This window comes from Schistocerca cancellata, chromosome 8 (genome assembly GCF_023864275.1).
Source record: "Schistocerca cancellata isolate TAMUIC-IGC-003103 chromosome 8, iqSchCanc2.1, whole genome shotgun sequence".
Classification (NCBI taxonomy): domain Eukaryota; kingdom Metazoa; phylum Arthropoda; class Insecta; order Orthoptera; family Acrididae; genus Schistocerca; species Schistocerca cancellata.
Window position 1 is genome coordinate 67749002 of NC_064633.1, and position 20796 is coordinate 67769797.

Sequence of the window (20796 nt, forward strand, 5' to 3'; positions counted from 1 at the left end):
TACTGTTCAGAAACAAATAAACTATATAGTACCGGTACTAACTTCGTACATTACATGTGAAATAACTTACTTATAACAATGTGCAAACAAAACAGTACTCTACACTAGGGATAGACTGACGGTGATTGCACACTTTCAAACAGGCCGGTCTTGTATTTGGCAACCCTGATTTAGGTTTTCCATGCTCTCCATAAAGGCCTAAATCACCTCAAGCAAATAACGGGACGATCATTGCTGGAATACCATCGTCGACTACCTCTTCCGTCCTTGTCAAATCAGACCTGTTGTTAAGTATGGAAGTGCCTGTATAGATGAAGTATGGTTTTGGTTCTTAAAGTTTTATACCATGTAAAGGTGATCCACATAGTACACAACACGAATATGGCAAAAATCGCAACGAATTTGAGAAAAAGTTGCACCGAATTGGATACAGAAGCACCAGAATTGGCTACAAATAACACCGAAATTGCTTAAAAATAACACAGAATTTGGCCATAAAATAGAACGACTTTTCCTGTCCCCAGTTATTACGGCTTCTTCCCATTACATTTCCATATGGCGCATAAGAATGGTTGCTTAAACGCACCTGCGCACGTTGTAATTAACCCAGTCTTGCCCTACAGGAGCGATACATAGGAAGTTGTAGTCTTTTCTCTGATTCATCATTCTTGAACGTTTGTGAGCAGGCTTCCATGGGATGGTTTGCATCTATCTTCGAGCATCTGGTAGTTCTCATTCTGTGTTGCTCTTCCATGGATCAAACGAATGTGTATCATTTGTGCTGCCTTTCTTTGCATGCATTCAACATTCCTTGTTAATCCTATTTAATGTAGTTCTCACACTCTTGAGCAATATTCTAGGATGGGTTGCATGAATCAGTAGTAAACAAACTCCTTTGCAAACTTCATTTTCCTAGTGTTCTACTAATGAACCAAAGTATGGCTCCTAATTAACCTAGACTGAGCTTATGTGATCATTACAGCCAGGTATCTGTGTTAGTTTAGTGATTACCACTGTGACTACTTGATGTTGTAGGCCTAGTTTCTGCATTCTAAGTAGTTTACAGTTTTATATTTCTGAACATTTAAAGCAAATTGCTAATCCTCTCACCACTTTTAAGCGCTATCAAGATCCGAATGAATATTTATCATGCTTTTTTCTTTTCTTTTTTTTTTTTTTTCTCTAGGAAGCTCTTCATTACAGACAACTGCATCAAGCTCAAAGTACTTATCTACATTAAGATTGTTGTTGTTGTTGATGATGATGATGATGATGATGATGATGATGATGATGATGATGATGATCTCCCTCTATAGTATCTCCCCCCCCCCCCCCCCCACACACACACACACAAACACATACACTTCCCTCCATTACCAAACTGACTATTGCTTAATGCCACAGAGTGTGTCCTATTGACCAGTCTCTTCTTTTAGTCAAATTGTGTCATAAATCTATTTTTTCTCCATTTAGATTAAGTACCTTCTCATTTATTACATGATCTACCCATCTGATCTTCAGCATTCTTCTGTAGCAGCACATTTAAGAAGCTTGTATTCTCATCTGAAATGCTTATCACACACATTTCATCTCCATACAATGTTCCTCTGTAGCACTACATTCCAGAAGCTTCTACTCTCTTTTTGTCTAAACTTTATATTGTCCATATCTACTCCAGACACATACCTTCAGAAAAGAGTTCCTAACATTAAAATTTATTTCTATGTTACAAATTCCTGTTTTTCTGAAATTCTTTTCTTGCTGTAGCCAGTCTGCATTCTGTATCCTCTCTTCTTTGGCTGTCACCAGTTACCTTACTGCTCAAATAACAAACTCATCTGCTACTTTTAGTGTCTCTTTTCTTAATCTAGTTCTCTCAGCATCACCAGATTTAATTCAGCCACATTCCATTAATCTTGTTTTACTTTTGTTGATGTTCACCTTACACTCTCTTTTCAAGACTCTGTCCATTCCATTCAATAGCTCTTCCAAGTTATTTGCCGTCTGTGAGAAAATTATAATTTCATTAGCTTGTTTGAGGATGTAAGTGCTTTTTGAGTCATTAAAGTCTCTGACGTCGTCTCCCGCATTGGCAGACAAAATGTGTGGCGGAGCCTTGTTGTGAACCATGGCCTTACCCCCCCCCCCCCAAAAAAAAAAAAAAAACTTACCTTAGGGGGAAAAAAGGACAGGTATACACTCTCTCTCTCTCTCTCTCGCGCGCGCGCGCGCGCGCGCCCGCACTCACACACCACACACACACACACACACACACACACACACACACACACACAGTGTCTGTATATATATATATATATATATGGTTATAATAGAAGGAAACATTCCACGAAGGAAAAATATACCTAAAAACAAAGATGATGTGACTTACCAAATGAAAGTGCTGGCAGGTCGACAGACACACAAACGAACACAAACATACACACAAAATTCAAGCTTTCGCAACCAACGGTTGCCTCGTCAGGAAAGAGGGAAGCAGAGGGAAAGACAAAAGGATTTGGGTTTTAAGGGAGAGGGTAAGGAGTCATTCCAATCCTGGGAGCGGAAAGACTTACCTTAGGGGGAAAAAAGGACAGGTATACACTTGCACACACACACATATCCATCCGCATATACACAGACACAAGCAGACATTTGTAAAGGCCTTTACAAATGTCTGCTTGTGTCGGTGTATATGCGGATGGATATGTGTGTGTGTGTGCGAGTGTATACCTGTCCTTTTTTCCCCCTAAGGTAAGTCTTTCCGCTCCCGGGATTGGAATGACTCCTTACCCTCTCCCTTAAAACCCAAATCCTTTTGTCTTTCCCTCTCCTTCCTTCTTTCCTGACGAGGCAACCGTTGGTTGCGAAAGCTAGAATTTTGTGTGTATGTTTGTGTGTCTATCGACCTGCCAGCGCTTTTGTTGTGTTTGTGTGTGTGTGTGTGTGTGTGTGTGTGTGTACCTGTCCTTTTTTCCCCCTTAAGGTAAGTCTTTCCGCTCCCGTGATTGGAATGGCTCCTTACCCTCTCCCTTAAAACCCACATCCTTTCGTCTTTCCCCCCACATAGCTGCAATCTCTAAGCTTATTTGTGACAGTCTTTTTGTTGTGCCTATTTCTGCTATATGAAGAGTGGCAACTTTCTTTTTCATAATATTTTTAATTCCATCCTGGATTTTCCATTGTTTGATAAACCGTTCTGTGTGTTATGAATAAACAGAGACATTTCATATGGAAATTAACTAATAAATGGTAGAAACATATCAACAGAGCTGTTATTAAATGTTTCAGGCTCTTTGGCACGACGGGGTCGTGCGCTGCCTGCAACAAGGTGATTCCAGCCTTTGAGATGGTGATGCGTGCCCGCAGCAATGTCTACCACCTGGAGTGCTTTGCCTGCCAGCAGTGCAACCACAGGTGAGGCAACATTGCTGAGCAAACAGTTGAACATGTTCAATATGTATTGCTCTGCTCCACTTGCCTTTTTTTCCCTGCAGCAGTCAACTGAGACATCCCTAATACATCTCAACCACCAGAACAGCTTGTAGGGATAACATTGAGGCTACAAAATGTGGTGCAAAATGTATAGAATGGACAATGGGGTCTCAGTGTCGATAGAATGAAGAAAGTTGATGCGTTTAATTACTTTAACAAAGAGTGGCTTGTGTGGCCTGGAGGCTTAGTACCAGTATGAACCAATGGCAATAATCAACAGATGCTAACATGCTCAAACCGAGTATCTGTAGTTTCCAGTGGTAACTGACTGATGTCTTATTGATTTCCAGAACTCTTGTACCCTCTATAGACTTCTTTACTACAAATACGTATTTCCTTTACAAAATTCTGCATTTGTCTTGGTATGGATACCAAAAAATTATGTTAAGGCCAGAATCAAATAAACACTTTTATTGTTAATCATGCATTCAACAGAGATAAGGGAACTGATTTTTTTGTGCATTTTGAATTGTTAATTGTGTATTAACAGTACTGTTGTATGGAAGGAGCTAAGCACATAGACATATCCTTCAGTCCATAAATGAACAGAGATCACAGTGTCTGCTCTATTCCAGTGTCATTCAGCAACAGTTTTTCACCAGGAAACAATGTCTGTACCGCAAGATTCTAAAAAGTTTACATTGTCGCTGGCAGCAATCCCGTCTATTGTGGCTTATAACAAAACAATTTTGTTACCATGCAGAATACTGCAACTCAAACTGTCATAGATTCCCCCTCATGCTCTACAATAAGAATAAAGCAGTCTGGAAATTCTTTAGACTTGGGGTTTTCTCCAAACCTAAATATACTCTGTATCAGTATACTGTGTGCCAGTATGTATTTCACAGTTGTGCATCTATCACAGCAACTCTCTTCAACATTAAATAATTTCTCTCTGTTATGGTTCATTTTTGAACACTATTTCTGAGAGCTGGTTGCATCTGTAACTGATTTATGTAAGAATTATAATCTTATGCATAGGACTCATTGTTAACACTAAATAAAATTATACAGGCTTTGTAGCAGCTACTTTTGTTGTGAGTGTACCTCAGTCTGTCCTCTTTTTAAGTCTGCCACTCTAACTATTGTAGATCTTGGCCCAAGATGCATAATGTGCAAATTGCATACATGAGAACCTCATGAGGCTGAAATAACTCTAGTGAAAGTGTGTGTTTCCATTACTTTTCTCATCCTATATGAGATTTGATTACAAGAAATCACTCAAAAGTCAATGAAAGTAGTGACATGGAAGAGGTTGCAGAGACTGAGAAGCAGACTGAAGATTAGATCATGGCAACTGCAAGAACATTGGAAACATGATATTAAATAAAATCCTCATGGTACTGGAACCAAGCATACCTTAATCAGCCTAAGCAATCATGTGCATATCTTGCCTGGACAGAATTAACATATGCAGGAGACACATGCAAAGGTTGTCAGATCATATACCCATTACTGCAGTATCCTCCAACGTTCCTTTTTCTACATTCATCACTTACATGAAAACAAACTACTTTCTTCCTTGCAGGTAGCATCTAACTTTTTATTTGAAAACATCTCAATCCTCCATCTCTTTATCAATAAACTATGTGTTACTTCAACTATTGCTAAACATGTATTTGGGTAGAGTGGGGAGAGGGAGAGGGGGGTGGGGGGGGGTGGCAGAGAGGATAATGAGTTATATTCCACATAATTCTTGTCATTGATGTTTAGTGTATCTTTGATGGTAAGGGTAGTAATGGAGTACTATCGTGTAATATCTGGGAAAAGGAATCGGAGGAAAAGGATAATGAAGCACCAGCTAGAAATTTTAATATGTGGCATTATACCTCATTGAAGAGAAAATAAACAAATGTGTAAAGCACAAAGGAGCTGCATTGAAGGCATTAATTTATTGACAAAAATTTACATGTACCATCATGCGAAAAGAAACTATTTAATTTTTGCTATTTCTTGCCTTCTTGTGTATTTTATACATTTGATGGTTAAGGACAACACCATTCTTATTCAAGGCATTTTGCTCACATGACAGAGCTATAATTAAAGTTGATTATTTTTATTTTGTGTACAAGTAGGCATTTACGAGACCTATGACATCTTTCCTTGAGATTTAGATGATGATTTTCATGTATTTAATGGTAGTTAACTGTTTCTGAATGCTGTGTGTTTTTGTTTCCTATAGTCAGTGGAATGGTAAAAAGCCTGTAATTCAGAAACACAATTTTTGGTATTTTGTCTTCACTGGATTGTCATCATTGCACCACCATGGAAACATATTAATAAGATAAGCACCCATTATTCTCCGATAGGCTCAGTATATTTCAGGAAATGGCAGATGCAAGTTACGTGTGATGTATTATTCACACACTCCTTTGTGAGAGTCAGTGTGATGGATGGTGGGCACTAGCTGAAATGGTTTAAATAAAAAATACCCAAGCAGCAATGACTTCTTCCCTCCACTGCCAACCTTCCCTGATTGCATAAGAGGACAGAACTGAGGCTAGATCCCATCTGCTTTTGTATATGGATGCAGACACAACACAGAGTTAAAGACACAAGAAACAAAATGCATCACAGCAAAGACAATACAGAATAGTGGCAACGGTACTCTAATATACACAAATTGTGTGCTGTGCTAAGGTTGGCAACAACCCAAAGTAAGTAAATATTAATCCAAAGTCATACACTGTCTTGTGACTGTTGATGATTCTGCTGCCCCATCAGCCACCACACTGAATTCTTTTCAGAGTGTACAATTTGTATTAAAACATTACCAATAGTATAAACCTCTGCACATCTTGAAAAATATCCTAGCCTTAGAGAAATTGGTGTTTTAGCATAGTCTTCAGTATATCTATAGCAACTGACAGTAATTTCTAAAACATTTTTTAAAAACATTGAATTATTTATATACATATTCATTGTGAAAGCTTTGATGTTGAAAGTATTTCCTATTCTGTGAGTATGTTTGGAAGCTATTAAATTTTCATCTATGATTCAGGTTTTGTGTCGGAGACCGTTTCTACCTGTGTGATAACAAGATCCTGTGTGAGTACGACTACGAGGAACGCCTCGTGTTTGCAAACATGGTGTACAACCCCAGCAGTCTGGCGCACATACGAAGGCAAGTCAGTAATTTGCAGGTATGCCCCACACGTACATGTACATGTTCGTGACTCATTCTCCTTGTATGACTTTTCCTCTTGTAGAGTCTACGAACATTCTAGAAAAAACACAGACATTCCAGTAATGCTCTACATTTAAAGAAATGTAAGTCCTCAGTGTTCATTATAGTTATATAATAATGGAATGCCACTTTTTTGTGAAAATACTGTCATTTCGAGCTTTATTTCTTATACTTTCTAAACAGTTACATTCACTAAACAACCATTTATTGTAAACCATGTTCAAAGAAACATATCAGATTAAATTTGTCAGAAACATTAAAGGATCTATTGTTGCTAAGGAAACAAATAATGGCAGTAAAAGTTACAGGTCTACAGAGAAAAAATCAAAATTCTCTTAAGAAAACTATAAAATTATGAGACAGCCTTACTGTCCAAAACTTAATGTCTAGAAGAAACATTAGCACTGCTGATTAACACATATCAAAGTACAGTGTACTCCTGATTATTCAATTGTAGATTATCTGGTTTGCAGATTATTCATGCATCTAACCAAAAAAATGCACTATTTCTCTCTAGAAAAAGAGCAATAAACAAACCACTAACAATAAGTGCCATTTCCGTTATTTAAACAATTGCCGTGTGACAACACAGAATATGTGCTGGCACTAAAACAAAAATTAGAATTAATTAAAAGATTTGAGAACAGAGGAAACTGCTGCAAACTAAGTGTTGATTATGGAACTGGAATGCACACTGTTCAGGATGTTGAAAAGAATAAGCATAAAATATATGATTTTGTCAGAAAATAAAAGTCTATTTCTGGACAACCTGCATGAAAAAGCATGAAGAGATTTACATTTGATGAATTAGATGCCTCTCTTTTGCAATTGTTTAGCCAAAAATGAGCAGGAGGTGTCATTGGTTCAGGTGTACTATAATGCTGATGAAAGTACTCTGTATTGGAAATGTGTACCAACCAGAACCCTTGGTTTTAAGAGTGAAGTTCATGCTCCTGGATATAAGTTGTCTAAGGAACGTATTACAATTTTGTTCAGTGGTAATGCTTCCAGAAACCACAAAGTGAAACTACTACTGATTGGAAAATCAAAATAATCCCGAGCATTCAAGGATGTTGCACTATGGCTCTCCTTGTGCATTATTATGACCAAAAAGGAGTGTGGATTGATAGTGAAATTTTCAGAAAATCATTCCACTCAGATTTTGTACCACAACTTCAGCAGTCTCTATAAGAAAAAGGATTGCCACAGAAGGCTGTTCTATTGCTTAATAATGCCTCTTCGATCCCGATGAGAGGGTTCTCTTATCTACTGATGGTCTCACTGTAATTATGTTTTTACCTCCCAATGTGACTGCCATTGGACCAGTTGCATCTGTAAAACAGCATTACTGGTCTGGTATACTGAGAATGCAAGTTTATGAGGATGATTTGGTGGAATTCTGGAAGAAGTTGACAGTCCTAGATGCCACAAGAAGGATTTTTTATGTCTAGTAGGAAATCAAGCTACATACACTAATTCGATCATGGAGGAAAATTCTTCCAGATAGAGAAGAAAGTGATTTTCAAGGTTTTGGTGATGAAGAAATAATAACTGCACAAATAATGTATCTGGCAATGGGTTCAAATGGTTTTGAAGATGTTGAAGAAAATTTGAATGAGTGGCTAAATATTGATGCATGTGAACCCAACTTCTGGTACAGAGCGTTGCCAAAACTGTGGCCGCTGCTTCACAACAAAACAAATGAGAGGACAATGAATGTGAAAGTAGGGATGAAGACAGTGACCTTGTCAGTCATTGTGCCACATTGCAATGTGTTGTACTCTTCCAGATTATATGGGCCAGAGGAGGGTCTTGATACAATGACATTTGAAGTGCCATGCAATTCCTGTCAGAAGCAGATCAAATCACAGACTGTTTCAAGAAATAAACAGACCTACAGTACCTATGCACAGAACTTGTAGAAATGTTTGAATGAAGAATGCGTGTTTGAAAATATCTTGCCTTTTTTTATTATTCGTGCATCTTCTCCCCTACATTACCCAAAAAAATCAGGCGTACACTTATAGTGCCATCCCCAGAGAGGGGAGAGAGAGAGAGAGAGAGAGAGAGAGAGAGAGAGAGAGAGAGAGAGAGAGAGACATGGGTATAGGCCCCAAGGAAGGGCAGGTCACTAAGACACCAGGGTGAGGGGGGTTGTTCTGAGGCACAGATCTTTATAACCATCCCTAATAAGTTCCTTGCTTCTCCCTCAAGAGGGAACTGTCAGTTCTGGAAGCTAGGATAGTGTATGTCCTTTTATGTGTACTGACATTTCTCCTGAAGGTGTGTAGTGGCCAGAAATTCTGTCTCGCAATTTTACGGAGAAAGAAGCAGATCTATTATATTAAGAGAAACAAGCTAAAATCAGAGCAAATACTCGTATATTACTCAGTCTGAAAGTGTGAATGCACCTAGTCATTTGGATGTATAATGTTGCATTTGAACACAAATGTACTTCAGAAGTGAAACAGGTCAATGAGCCACTCAGCCAGAAATGAGATGATATGCTTCAGTAAAATGATACACCAATTATTTACAATATGAGAGAAAGAAGGGAAGTGTCTATGTAATAGTTATTGAAACAAGAACTAAAGTAGAGGTGAAAGGCAAATTAAAATCTTATGAGATCGCTTTGAATGCTTTTGAATAGTTGCTTTGACAGGAAAAAGAAAACTATATAAAAATACAACATGAAACCAAAATTCTCTGGACATCCTAAGCCTCTGTGACAACAGGTTCCAAACAGAGAGAGATATAGGTCCAGTCACAATCCCACAACATTATGGACATATTTCCTGACAGAATGAGTCAGTGGAAAGAATGAATGAGTTCAAGCAAGATATGGAAGAAGCAAAAAGATTGTATGTTCTCACTTCAAGGGCAAAATGGAGTTTCAAGCAAGCATATTTTTGTTAGACCTAAAGAATTAACTAATAGAGATTGCCCATCTTGTTACTGTATTAATCTCCAGCTGTTCCTGTCAACAATCATAGAAGACTTCCATTGTGGATCTGCCCCAGAGACCAGTGACAGAATTCATTTACATGCAACAGAACCTGATTGTTACTGTTATTCTGCTACCCAGACAGGGCTGCTTTGAGAACATTTTTCCACATGAGTGACTTATCTTCCCCAGCCCTTTTTCTCTTGTACACTTTCACCCATGTCAGTTCTCATGACTAATTTTGAAATGTACAAATCATGCAGTTTGGATATCCTTTCTCCTTGGCACCCCAAGTGGCTGCTACTAATTGTGACACATCCTGCATAAAAATCTTGCAGCTCAGAACTGACTGTTCTAGAAGACCAATGTCTGATACGGTGGCGGAGACAACTCCATTGTTGCTATGTTGATGGTTTCATATAACAGTGAGTCACACAGTGTGGCGTGGCATGCAGGTGGGCATTTGGAAACCTACTGAAACTGCACTTTTGTTATTGAAATCAGTGGCAGTAGCACAACTGTGAAATATCTGGTGAACAATTTCTGTGTAAGAACATTGTGGCAGCAGTGAAGTTTGAATATTGTTTTGATGATGGTTCAAGAGTTTTTGTCCTGCTGCATGCACTGATCATTAATTTTTGACAGTGGTAACATAACATTTTAGATAATACACTAATGTTAGTGTAATCTGCAACTGACAGAAAGAATGCCCCACGTGAATCCAGACTCAGAAGATGTGGTAATGGCACACCAGCAACAGATAATTAACTCCACATGGAGATGGTGTAAACTTAAGCCAAGCGGCAGCCTCTCTTGTTTACCCATATAATTCAGCCTTACAAGAAGCTTGCCAGTGAAGAGTTATGAACTAAAGTTGAAATCTGAAACCAAGCGCTAATGTGGCTCACTGATTTTGAAGCGCATAACACCAATTTGTGGCATAGTTTGAACAGTGAAGAATGATTTTTGCAAAAAAAAAATCAAACTATGTGAACTCCTGGATGGAATAATGACAATATTATGAAAAGGATGGACTGCTCCTCACCATATAGGGGAGATGTTAAATCACAGACAGGCGCAATAAAAATACTGCTAAACATTTAAGCTTTTGGCCAAAGGGCTTTCTTCCAAAGTAGACAACACACAGATGCTAGTGGAGGAGGCTGGGGTGGGGAGGGAGAGGGATAGCAGAGTAGGGGTGGGGGACAATAAAGTGCTGCTTGTGGGAGGTTGCAGGGACATGGCAAGGGTAGGGTAGGGCAGCTAGGTGCACTTGAGAGGTTAGGTGAGGGGTGGGAGGGGAATGGGGGTAGAAAACAAGAGAAGTAAGAGGGGGAAAAGACTGTGGGTGCATTGGTGGATGGTGGAATAGAAGGCTGTGTAGTGCTGGAGTGGGTTTACAAAACAGGGTAGGTGGGTGAAAGACAGGGAGTATGAGGACAGGGAGTTTTCAGGAAGGTATAATATATTGCAGAGAGAGTTCCCACCTGTGCAGTTAAGAAAAGTTAGTGTTGGTGTTGGTAGGAAGAAGCTAGATGGTGCAGGCTGTGAAGCACTCATTGATTCCAAACCTACAACCTCCTTCCTGGGCACCATGCTCAACTCACCCACAATTACTTCACATTTGAAGGCATCACGTACAAACAGAACCATGGTGTGGCAGTGGGCACCCACAAGGCATCATCCCATGCCAGCCTATTCATTGGCCATCTAGAGGAATCCTGCCTAGCAACCCAGTATCACAAACCTCTCACCTGGTTCAGATTCACTGGTTACATCTTTGTGATCTGGGCCAAGGGCGAGGACATCCTATTCACATTCCTCTTGGACCACAACACTTTCACCCTCATTCACTTCACCTGATCCTCCTCAATCCAACTAGCCACCTTCCTTGATGTTGACCTCCACCTCAAAGATGGATGCATAAGTGCCTCTGTCTATATCAAACCTACTAACAACCAGCAATACCTCCACTTCAGCAGCTGCCACTCATCCCAAACGAAGTAGTCCCTTTGATACTGCCTAGCCACTCATGGCCATCACGTCTGCAGTGATGAGCTGTCCCTCTCCAAATATACCAAGGGTCTCAATGAGGCCTTCACAGACTGAAATTACTCTCCCACCCTGTTACTGAAAGAGATCTCCCATACTTTATCTCTTTAGTTGGCCACCCCTCACATTGCCCTATCATCTGACCACAAAGGAGCATTCCCCTTGTGACTGGAGCAACTGAATCACATTTTCTGCCAGGGTTTTAGCTAACTCTCGTTGTGCTCTGAAATGAGGAATATAGAATGCACTCTCATTTCTGCCCCCCACAACACTGGTATTCTGCTGGCCACTAAACCTATGCAATATCCTCATCCATCTGCACTCCACCCATACTCGCAATGTCTTGCTTCATGGCTCATATCACTGTAAAAGATCTAGATGCAAAACCTGTCCCATACATCTTCCCACCATTGCCCACTCCAGTCATCACAAGCATTACCTATCCCATCAAAGGCGGGACTACATGTGAAACTAGACATGTGATCTACAAACTAAGCTGCAACCATTGTGTTGGATTCTATGTGGACATGAAAACCATGAAAACCAACAAGCTGTCTCTCCACATGACAGGCCACTGACAAACTATGGCCAAGAGAGAGCTGGAACACAAAGTTACTGAGCATGCTGCCCAACACAATGTTCTTCACTTCAATGACTGTTTCATAGCATGCACCATCTGGATCCTTCCTACCAACACCAGATTTTTTGAATTGCACAGGTGGAAACTCTCCCTGCATATATTCCACATTCCCATAATCCCCCTGGCCTCAACCATCATTAGTTCGTGCCTTCACCAACCTATTGCCATCCCTACCCCCACCCCAGCAATAAACAGCCTTCTATTCCACCATACGCCAACACATGTACAGTCTTTTTCCCCCCTCTTACTTTTCTCTTTTTCTGCTCCATTTCCCCCCTCCCCCTCATTTAACCTCTTGACAGCGTCTAGCTGCCCTACCCTGTCCCCACCATGCCCCTACACGCTTTCAAAAGCAGCACTGTACCATCCCCCACCCCTACCCTGCTATCCCTCCCCATCCCCACCTCAGTCTCCTTATTCCCACCACCCAGATATACTAATTTCTAAAGCCAGATAACATTTCAGTTGTTTACCTTGATCATTTTTGTATTATCAGGAACCTATTATGTGGTATAAAATATGTCTCAGTCTTCTTACCATATCAGTTAGAATCTGCCCTTTTCTGTACCAGTGTGGTAATGTAGTAAAGGTCCTATTCACAAAGCAATAGGTTTTGTAGAAGGGTTAAAATAAAACTATTATGATGATGATGAATGAATTGTTGCAAATGTGAATGACTGGTGGCCAGTGCTAAATAGAAACATACAAGTCTGTTCTTTGCATATACAGCAGGTTTGTCAGTGAAGTCGATAAGGATATGGCTGCATGGTCTGGGCTGCAATTACTAAAATGCATTTAAAAAGAAGCAAAAATAACCTGCTAGTACGCAGAGAGATGTTAGTGGTCATATACTAAATGGAAACAGTGTGGGGTCTAGCTGAATAACAATCTAAAACAGGCAACACAGACAAATAAGTTAATCACGAACATTGGCTCAGCATATTTCGCACTTGCAAATACTTCTAATACACTCCTGGAAATGGAAAAAAGAACACATTGACACTGGTGTGTCAGACCCACCATACTTGCTCCGGACACTGCGAGAGGGCTGTACAAGCAATGATCACACGCACGGCACAGTGGACACACCAGGAACCGCGGTGTTGGCCGTCGAATGGCGCTAGCTGCGCAGCATTTGTGCACCGCCGCCGTCAGTGTCAGCCAGTTTGCCGTGGCATACAGAGCTCCATCGCAGTCTTTAACACTGGTAGCATGCCGCGACAGCGTGGACGTGAACCGTATGTGCAGTTGATGGACTTTGAGCGAGGGCGTATAGTGGGCATGCGGGAGGCCGGGTGGACGTACCGCCGAATTGCTCAACACGTGGGGCGTGAGGTCTCCACAGTACATCGATGTTGTCGCCAGTGGTCGGCGGAAGGTGCACGTGCCCGTCGACCTGGGACCGGACCGCAGCGACGCACGGATGCACGCCAAGACCGTAGGATCCTACGCAGTGCCGTAGGGGACCGCACCGCCACTTCCCAGCAAATTAGGGACACTGTTGCTCCTGGGGTATCGGCGAGGACCATTCGCAACCGTCTCCATGAAGCTGGGCTACAGTCCCGCACACCGTTAGGCCGTCTTCCGCTCACGCCCCAACATCGTGCAGCCCGCCTCCAGTGGTGTCGCGACAGGTGTGAATGGAGGGACGAATGGAGACGTGTCGTCTTCAGCGATGAGAGCCGCTTCTGCCTTGGTGCCAATGATGGTCGTATGCGTGTTTGGCGCCGTGCAGGTGAGCGCCACAATCAGGACTGCATACGACCGAGGCACACAGGGCCAACACCTGGCATCATGGTGTGGGGAGCGATCTCCTACACTGGCCGTACACCACTGGTGATCGTCGAGGGGACACTGAATAGTGCACGGTACATCCAAACCGTCATCGAACCCATCGTTCTACCATTCCTAGACCGGCAAGGGAACTTGCTGTTCCAACAGGACAATGCATGTCCGCATGTATCCCGTGCCACCCAACGTGCTCTAGAAGGTGTAAGTCAACTACCCTGGCCAGCAAGATCTCCGGATATGTCCCCCATTGAGCATGTTTGGGCTGGATGAAGCGTCGTCTCACGCGGTCTGCATATCCAGCACGAACGCTGGTCCAACTGAGGCGCCAGGTGGAAATGGCATGGCAAGCCATTCCACAGGACTACATCCAGCATCTCTACGATCGTCTCCATGGGAGAATAGCAGCCTGCATTGCTGCGAAAGGTGGATATACACTGTACTAGTGCCGACATTGTGCATGCTCTGTTGCCTATGTCTATGTGCCTGTGGTTCTGTCAGTGTGATCATGTGATGTATCTGACCCCAGGAATGTGTCAATAAAGTTTCCCCTTCCTGGGACAATGAATTCACGGTGTTCTTATTTCAATTTCCAGGAGTGTAATTGTATTAACTAGGTGACCCAAATGCAGGCTTATTTTGCATACATTCAAACTCTACTGCCTTACAGATTTTTCTTCTGAGGCAGTGTAGCTATAGCACAAAATGTGTTTGTTCAGCAAAATCTAACAATAAGAATAATTCAGGTAACTAAGAGAAGGATATCCAAAGATCTTAGAATCATTAAACTTACTTTCAAGTGCACTACTCTATAATTGTTTCTATAATAAAAAATCATTTTCTGTTTAATTATGTTACTTAACATCAACACAAAACAGAAAAATAATTCTCATGTAGACTTTGCCTCTCATTGGATTTCAAAATGGGTTTCTGTGTCCTAAGAATTCCTATCAGTTCAAAAAAATTAAAACCATGTTACAAAACTGTGGTGCCAATGATTACAAAAACGCAAAGGACAACTAAAAGAAGTAGAAAGATACATATCTTTTCAGTAAGCTACATAAAAAAAGCAGTCATGTCATACCTCAATGTGAGGAACTTGAACTTTTAGCTCTGGACAGAAGCATGTAGAGGAGCTATGGCTCAAGTTTATAAGAATAGTTGACACTGCACTGCATAGATATGTACCCAGCAGAAGAGTTCATAACAGGAGGGACCATCCATGGTATACAATCATGGTAAAGAAGCTTCTAAAGACAAAGAGACTACTGCATAATAGGTATAAAACAAAGCATATGGCTGTAGATAGAGAGACAGTGAAAGATATGCACTTGGCTATCAGGAGAGTAATGCATGGTTACCAATGCAGAATTCAATAAAATTACCTTTCATAAAACCCAAAGAAATTCTGGTCACATGTAAAGGCTGTTAGTGGCACCAAAGTTAATGTCCATACATTCCATTTCCATTTTATTGATCATCTGTTTTATCATATAAAATGATACAGAACTTGTTACACATTGATACAAAGAAAACTTAAACAATTGTGTCTGTATGCAAATCATACTCATAATTAAATACATAAACAGAAACAAAACATACAGATATAGATACAAAGCTCACAAACAACCAAATACATAAATGAAACAAATTCTAAGTTTACATTATGCCCAACATATGCAGTGACACATGTATTCGAATTTGTAAAATTCATGTACTCATCAACACTGTAAATTCTTTCACTTATAAGCATCTTCTTAAGCTCATTTTTAAAAATATGGAGCTTTGATATCCTTTTAATTCATAAGGGAAGGGCATTAAAAAGAATTTTGGGGTGATATACTACACTTTTATGATACTGAGCTTTCTTTTGTACTTCTCTATGAAAGTCAATTCTGTGCCTAGTTTCGTAGTCATGGTAATCGCTGATCAAAGAAAAGAACTGGGGGAATATGATTTCAAAATGCTCATTTTTGAATAGTAAGGGACTGTTTTGCTAGACTTGAAATACCCCAAAATAAGACACAATATTGCAGTAGACTGTGCATGAATGCATAAAAGGCACTCATACTCTTTCTTCACTGTAGGAATTTTTGAGCATTCAAAATATGTAACAGCATGTACTTAATTTTTTATTGAGCCATTCTGTATGTTTATTCCATTCATGATGCTCGTGCAACCAAATTCCTAAAAATTTAGTATATGAAGTTTGTAGTATTTTCTGTTCATCTAACTTCGCTATTACATTAGGGTTTACTTTATTTGATGTATGTCTGAAATTCATCCATTGCATTTTCTTCTGATTAACAAATAGAGTGTTATCTCTAACCCATTTAACTGCTTTTTCAGCTATTATTTCTATTTTCTTTTTTTTCTTTTTTTTTTTATTTTTAAATCAGTCACATTCTGAATTTTAACAAAGAACTAGTATCATCAGCAAACATAGCATCAGCTTGAGTTAAATAACTTGGTAAGTCATTTAGGTATGAATATCAAGAACAGGGGTTCCAACACTGATCTGTGGAATACGCCGTGAGTAACTTTCACATATCCGGGAAATTAGGATTAACAACTATTTCTGCTTTCTGGTACAATTTACACCACGGACTCCACAGCAGTGTAGTTTGTGAAGCAATACTTTATGATCAACTAGCTTAGCACCGGCTGCTTTGCTCACATAGACTGGACGGCCTGCAGAGATTTTTTCTTTTGTTTCTGTTTTTACTTAATCAAATTTTTATGTCGTACACAAATTGCAACACCTTCTAAGCTTTTCACTCTTATGAAGGCCAAATAAGCATGATCTTTTCCAGATGAACTTCTGACCAAAAAGTTATTCTGGTAGCTGGAGTCCAAAGTTTTTGTTAATCATGTCTTTTGCATTCTTGTGGAGATATTTCCATAATAACTATCATACCCTAACAAATATTTCTTTATATCTAACCAAGAAACGAAACACCAGTTTTCACAAATTTAGCTTTAAAATTTTTATAATGCAATGAAATATTTCCTTAAAAGTTTGCATCCTCTATTACACTTCCTTAGGGGGCTGAATTTCCAGAAACACTGAAACTCATATCTTTTTTATTTCTAATAAGAAGTTAAATACCAATTGGCACAGATGCAGCCTTAAAGATCCTTTAGTAGTTCTTTAGTAATTATTTATTTTCAAAAAACTTTCGCCCATTATTTTGCCCCCTTAGTGGTTGAATTTTCAAAAATTTTAAAACAAGTATCATATACCAGTTGTCATAGTTCTGTCTTCAAAATCTCCTTAATAGTTGCATACTTTCAAAAAGCCTTTCATTGCCTGTTTCACCCCCTTAAGAATGTAGTTTCAGACAATCCTTTCTTAAATGATGCCTACAGTATAAGATCCATACCCTCTCCAGACTTCAAGTTTATATTCTTAGCAGTTTGGGCTGTCCCTATTTCACCCCCCTTAAGGATTGAATTTCCAAAAACAGTGGCATGTGTATGTTTTATTTCTAACAGAGAAGCCAAGTACAAATTTTCATATTTAGCTTCAGAAATGCTTGTGCAATGAAACATTTCCATAAATACTTTGATCCCCCATTTCACCACCATAAGGGTTGAATTACCAAAAACAGTGAACCACATCTTTTCTTATTTGTAACTGAGAAGACAAATTTAAATTTTTGTGGATTTAGCTTTAAAAACGCTTTCGTAATAAAATATTTTCATTAAAAATCTCAACCCCTATTTCACCACCTTAGAGATTCAGTTTCCAAAAACAGTCACAACTATACTCTTTTAATTGTATAAGAGAAGTCAAATACCAGTGTTCATAGATATAGCTTTAAAAATACTTTCGTAGTTCTTTAATAATGATATTTTTCAAAAAAACCTTTCACCCACTGTTTTATTCCCATAGAGTTAAATTTCCAGAAAATGATGGAACAAGTATATCTTTATTTCTGACCGAGAAACCAAATACCAATTTTCATAGATCTAGCTTGGTAGTGACATTTTTCAAAAAAAACATTCCTCCCATATTTCACCACCTTAGGGTTGGAATTTTGCAAAATCCATTCTTAAATGACACCTACATATAAGATCCACATCTTCTCCAAATTTCATGTTTCTATCCTTAACAGTTTGGGTTGGTCAATGATGGGCCAGTCAGTCAGTCAGCCAGGACATTGCCTTTTATATATAGAAATAACTTCAAATGCCTTAGATAATCTAAAAATAGCCACAGTTTATTCATAGTGCATAGGCTTTCATGACCAGCGTCTTCGTCAGTTAAAAATTCTGGGCTGAGAGGCCCTGATGTTTTGTTGCCAACTGGGGGAAACATCATTAGAGGTGAGTCAATGACTCTGGCCTCTCAGCCCAGAAGTTTTAACTAAAGAATCCACAGTTTACTTAATTACGATCAGTGGAATTTAGAGCAAATCTTAGAAAATAATATAAAGGGTGAGTCACTAACTATTGCCACCAAGAATAACCCCAAAAGTATGATAGGAGCAGAAAAGTTTCTGGGAAACAGTTGCAAGTGGAAACGGGGGTCATAATGTGACATTGGTTTTTTGTTGCTAGGTGGGGTCACTTCAGAGATATGAAGGTCAACTTTGTTTTTTTTTTAAAATGAGATGCTATAGTTTGGTACTTATTTTCTGATAGCGGCTATCAAGACAAATCCAGTGATATGTAACAGTAAGGTCTTTGAAGATCAACGAAGGTCACAAAGGTGGCATGAATGTCCATTTACAGAAGGTGTTTGAAGTGTTGACCATTGGTATCAATGCAGTGGTGCAGTCTTCTTATCATGGATTGAGTGGTATTCTTTACCACTTTGGCACTTATCAAAGCACATACTCTGACAATTCTCTCTCGCATATCTTCAGGTGTAGTTGGAACTTCTTTATAAACAATGTCTTTTACGAATCCCCACAAGAAAAAATCCAGAGGTGTCAAGTCCAGCAAATGAGCTGTCCATGACACATTTCCTTCCTGTCCAGTCTAACGATTTGGGAATTTTCTCTGCAACTCATTTCTAGGCATCAGCGAAAAATGTGCCAGACACCCATCATGTTGATACCACATTCTGTTCTTTGTTCCTAAAGATATTTCTTCCAATAACAGACCTTATGTTTCTTGCAGGAATGTGGTGTACTTCCTACCATTAAGATTTCCTTTGATTAAATAGGAGCCTATAATTCTGTCCTCCAGAATCCCACACCATACATTCACAGACCACAGTTTTTGGTGTGCAACTTGCCTCAACCAACATGGATTTTCCGTTGCTTAATAATTCATGTCATGAAAATTAACAATTCCATGGTTAATCCATTCCAGCCTCGTCAGTAAATAAAATCAAATTAATAAATTGGTTATCATTCTGAGTAAGAAGTTGAGCCCATCGGCAGAATTAAATGTGATGCATAAAGTCCTTACCAGGTAATTCTTGGTGGAGACAGATGTGGTAAGGATAATATTTATGGCAATGCAGAACACAACATTACTCTGGCTCATGCCAGATCCCCTTGCAATTTGACACTAACTAACACAAGGATCTCGAACCACAGTGGCAAGAGTACCAATTTCCATTTCCTCATTAGTAACTTTTTTTGGCTGGATGGTTTCCGATGCATTAAAGATCCAGTTGTTCTAAATTTAACATACTCATATTTAAATGTACAACATGTACTGAGAGTACATTGAGGATATCTTTCAGCGTATAAGTCTCTATCTCTCACTGAACTTTGTTGGCATTCTCCATAAATGAGAAGCATATCAACTTCATTGAAGGAATACATCATTCACATTTGCTTGATTCAACGATACTAGTCTTACCATTCCTATTAGTGTTGTATTGCGAAACCATCGAATGGTGTTTACAATGTGTGAACTGTCAGGCATGTGCTTTGATAAGTACCAAAGTGATAAGGAATACCACTCAATCCATAATAAGAAGATTGCATCACGGCATTAATATCAATGGTCATCACTTCAAACACCTTCTATAAATGGACATTCATGCCACCTTTGTGACCTTTGTTGACCTTCAGAGACCTTACTGTTACACATCATTAGATTCATCTTGGTAGCTGCTATCAGAAAATAAGTACCAAACTATAGCATCTCATTAAAAAAAAAGATCCCACCTAGCAACAAAAAACCAATGTCATATTATGGCCCCCATTGTCACAAGCAACATTTGTCCCACAAACTTTTCCGCTACTGTCATACGTTCGGAGTTATTCTAGGTGGCAATAGCTAGTGACTCACCCTGTATAGCAGTTCGTCAATCTATTTTTTTAAAAAACCAATTTGTTCACTGGCAAATATTCCACTTTTGTTCAAAACAACAGAGAGTGTTTTGTGCATTAGTCTTTCAAAAAGTTTTGAGACAACTTTGATAAAGGTCTGTATTTTTTTACATCATAAGGATCACTGTTTTTATATAATGGTTTTATTAGTGATAGCTTAAGTTCTCTAGGGAAAGTAATAGCGTTGAAAGAATCATTAATTATATCAACAAGCAGGGGAACAATATATTTGCTGTGTTTAATGACTTTATCTAAAATGCCATCTGTAACACAGGACAATTTATGTTTTAGTTCGCTGATTTCATTCTCTGCCTCTTGCTCTGTTACAGGATACAAAAACATAGTTTTGGGGTTTACAGAGATTTTATTATTAGCCTTTATGTGACCTTGGTTTTTT

General features: G+C 39.3%; 1 protein-coding gene across 1 annotated transcript in view; it reads left to right on the forward strand.

The window, feature by feature from the left end:
• The window catches only part of LOC126095353 (LIM domain only protein 3-like), a gene marked incomplete at its 5' end in the record, with an annotated part of 69983 nt that overhangs the window by 38082 nt on the left and 11105 nt on the right, over positions 1–20796 (forward strand). Inside the window, 2 exons of the mRNA XM_049910161.1 lie at positions 3289–3414; positions 6494–6635. Of these exons, the coding sequence (XP_049766118.1) occupies positions 3289–3414; positions 6494–6635 (268 nt within the window). The remainder of the gene's footprint in view (positions 1–3288; positions 3415–6493; positions 6636–20796) is intronic.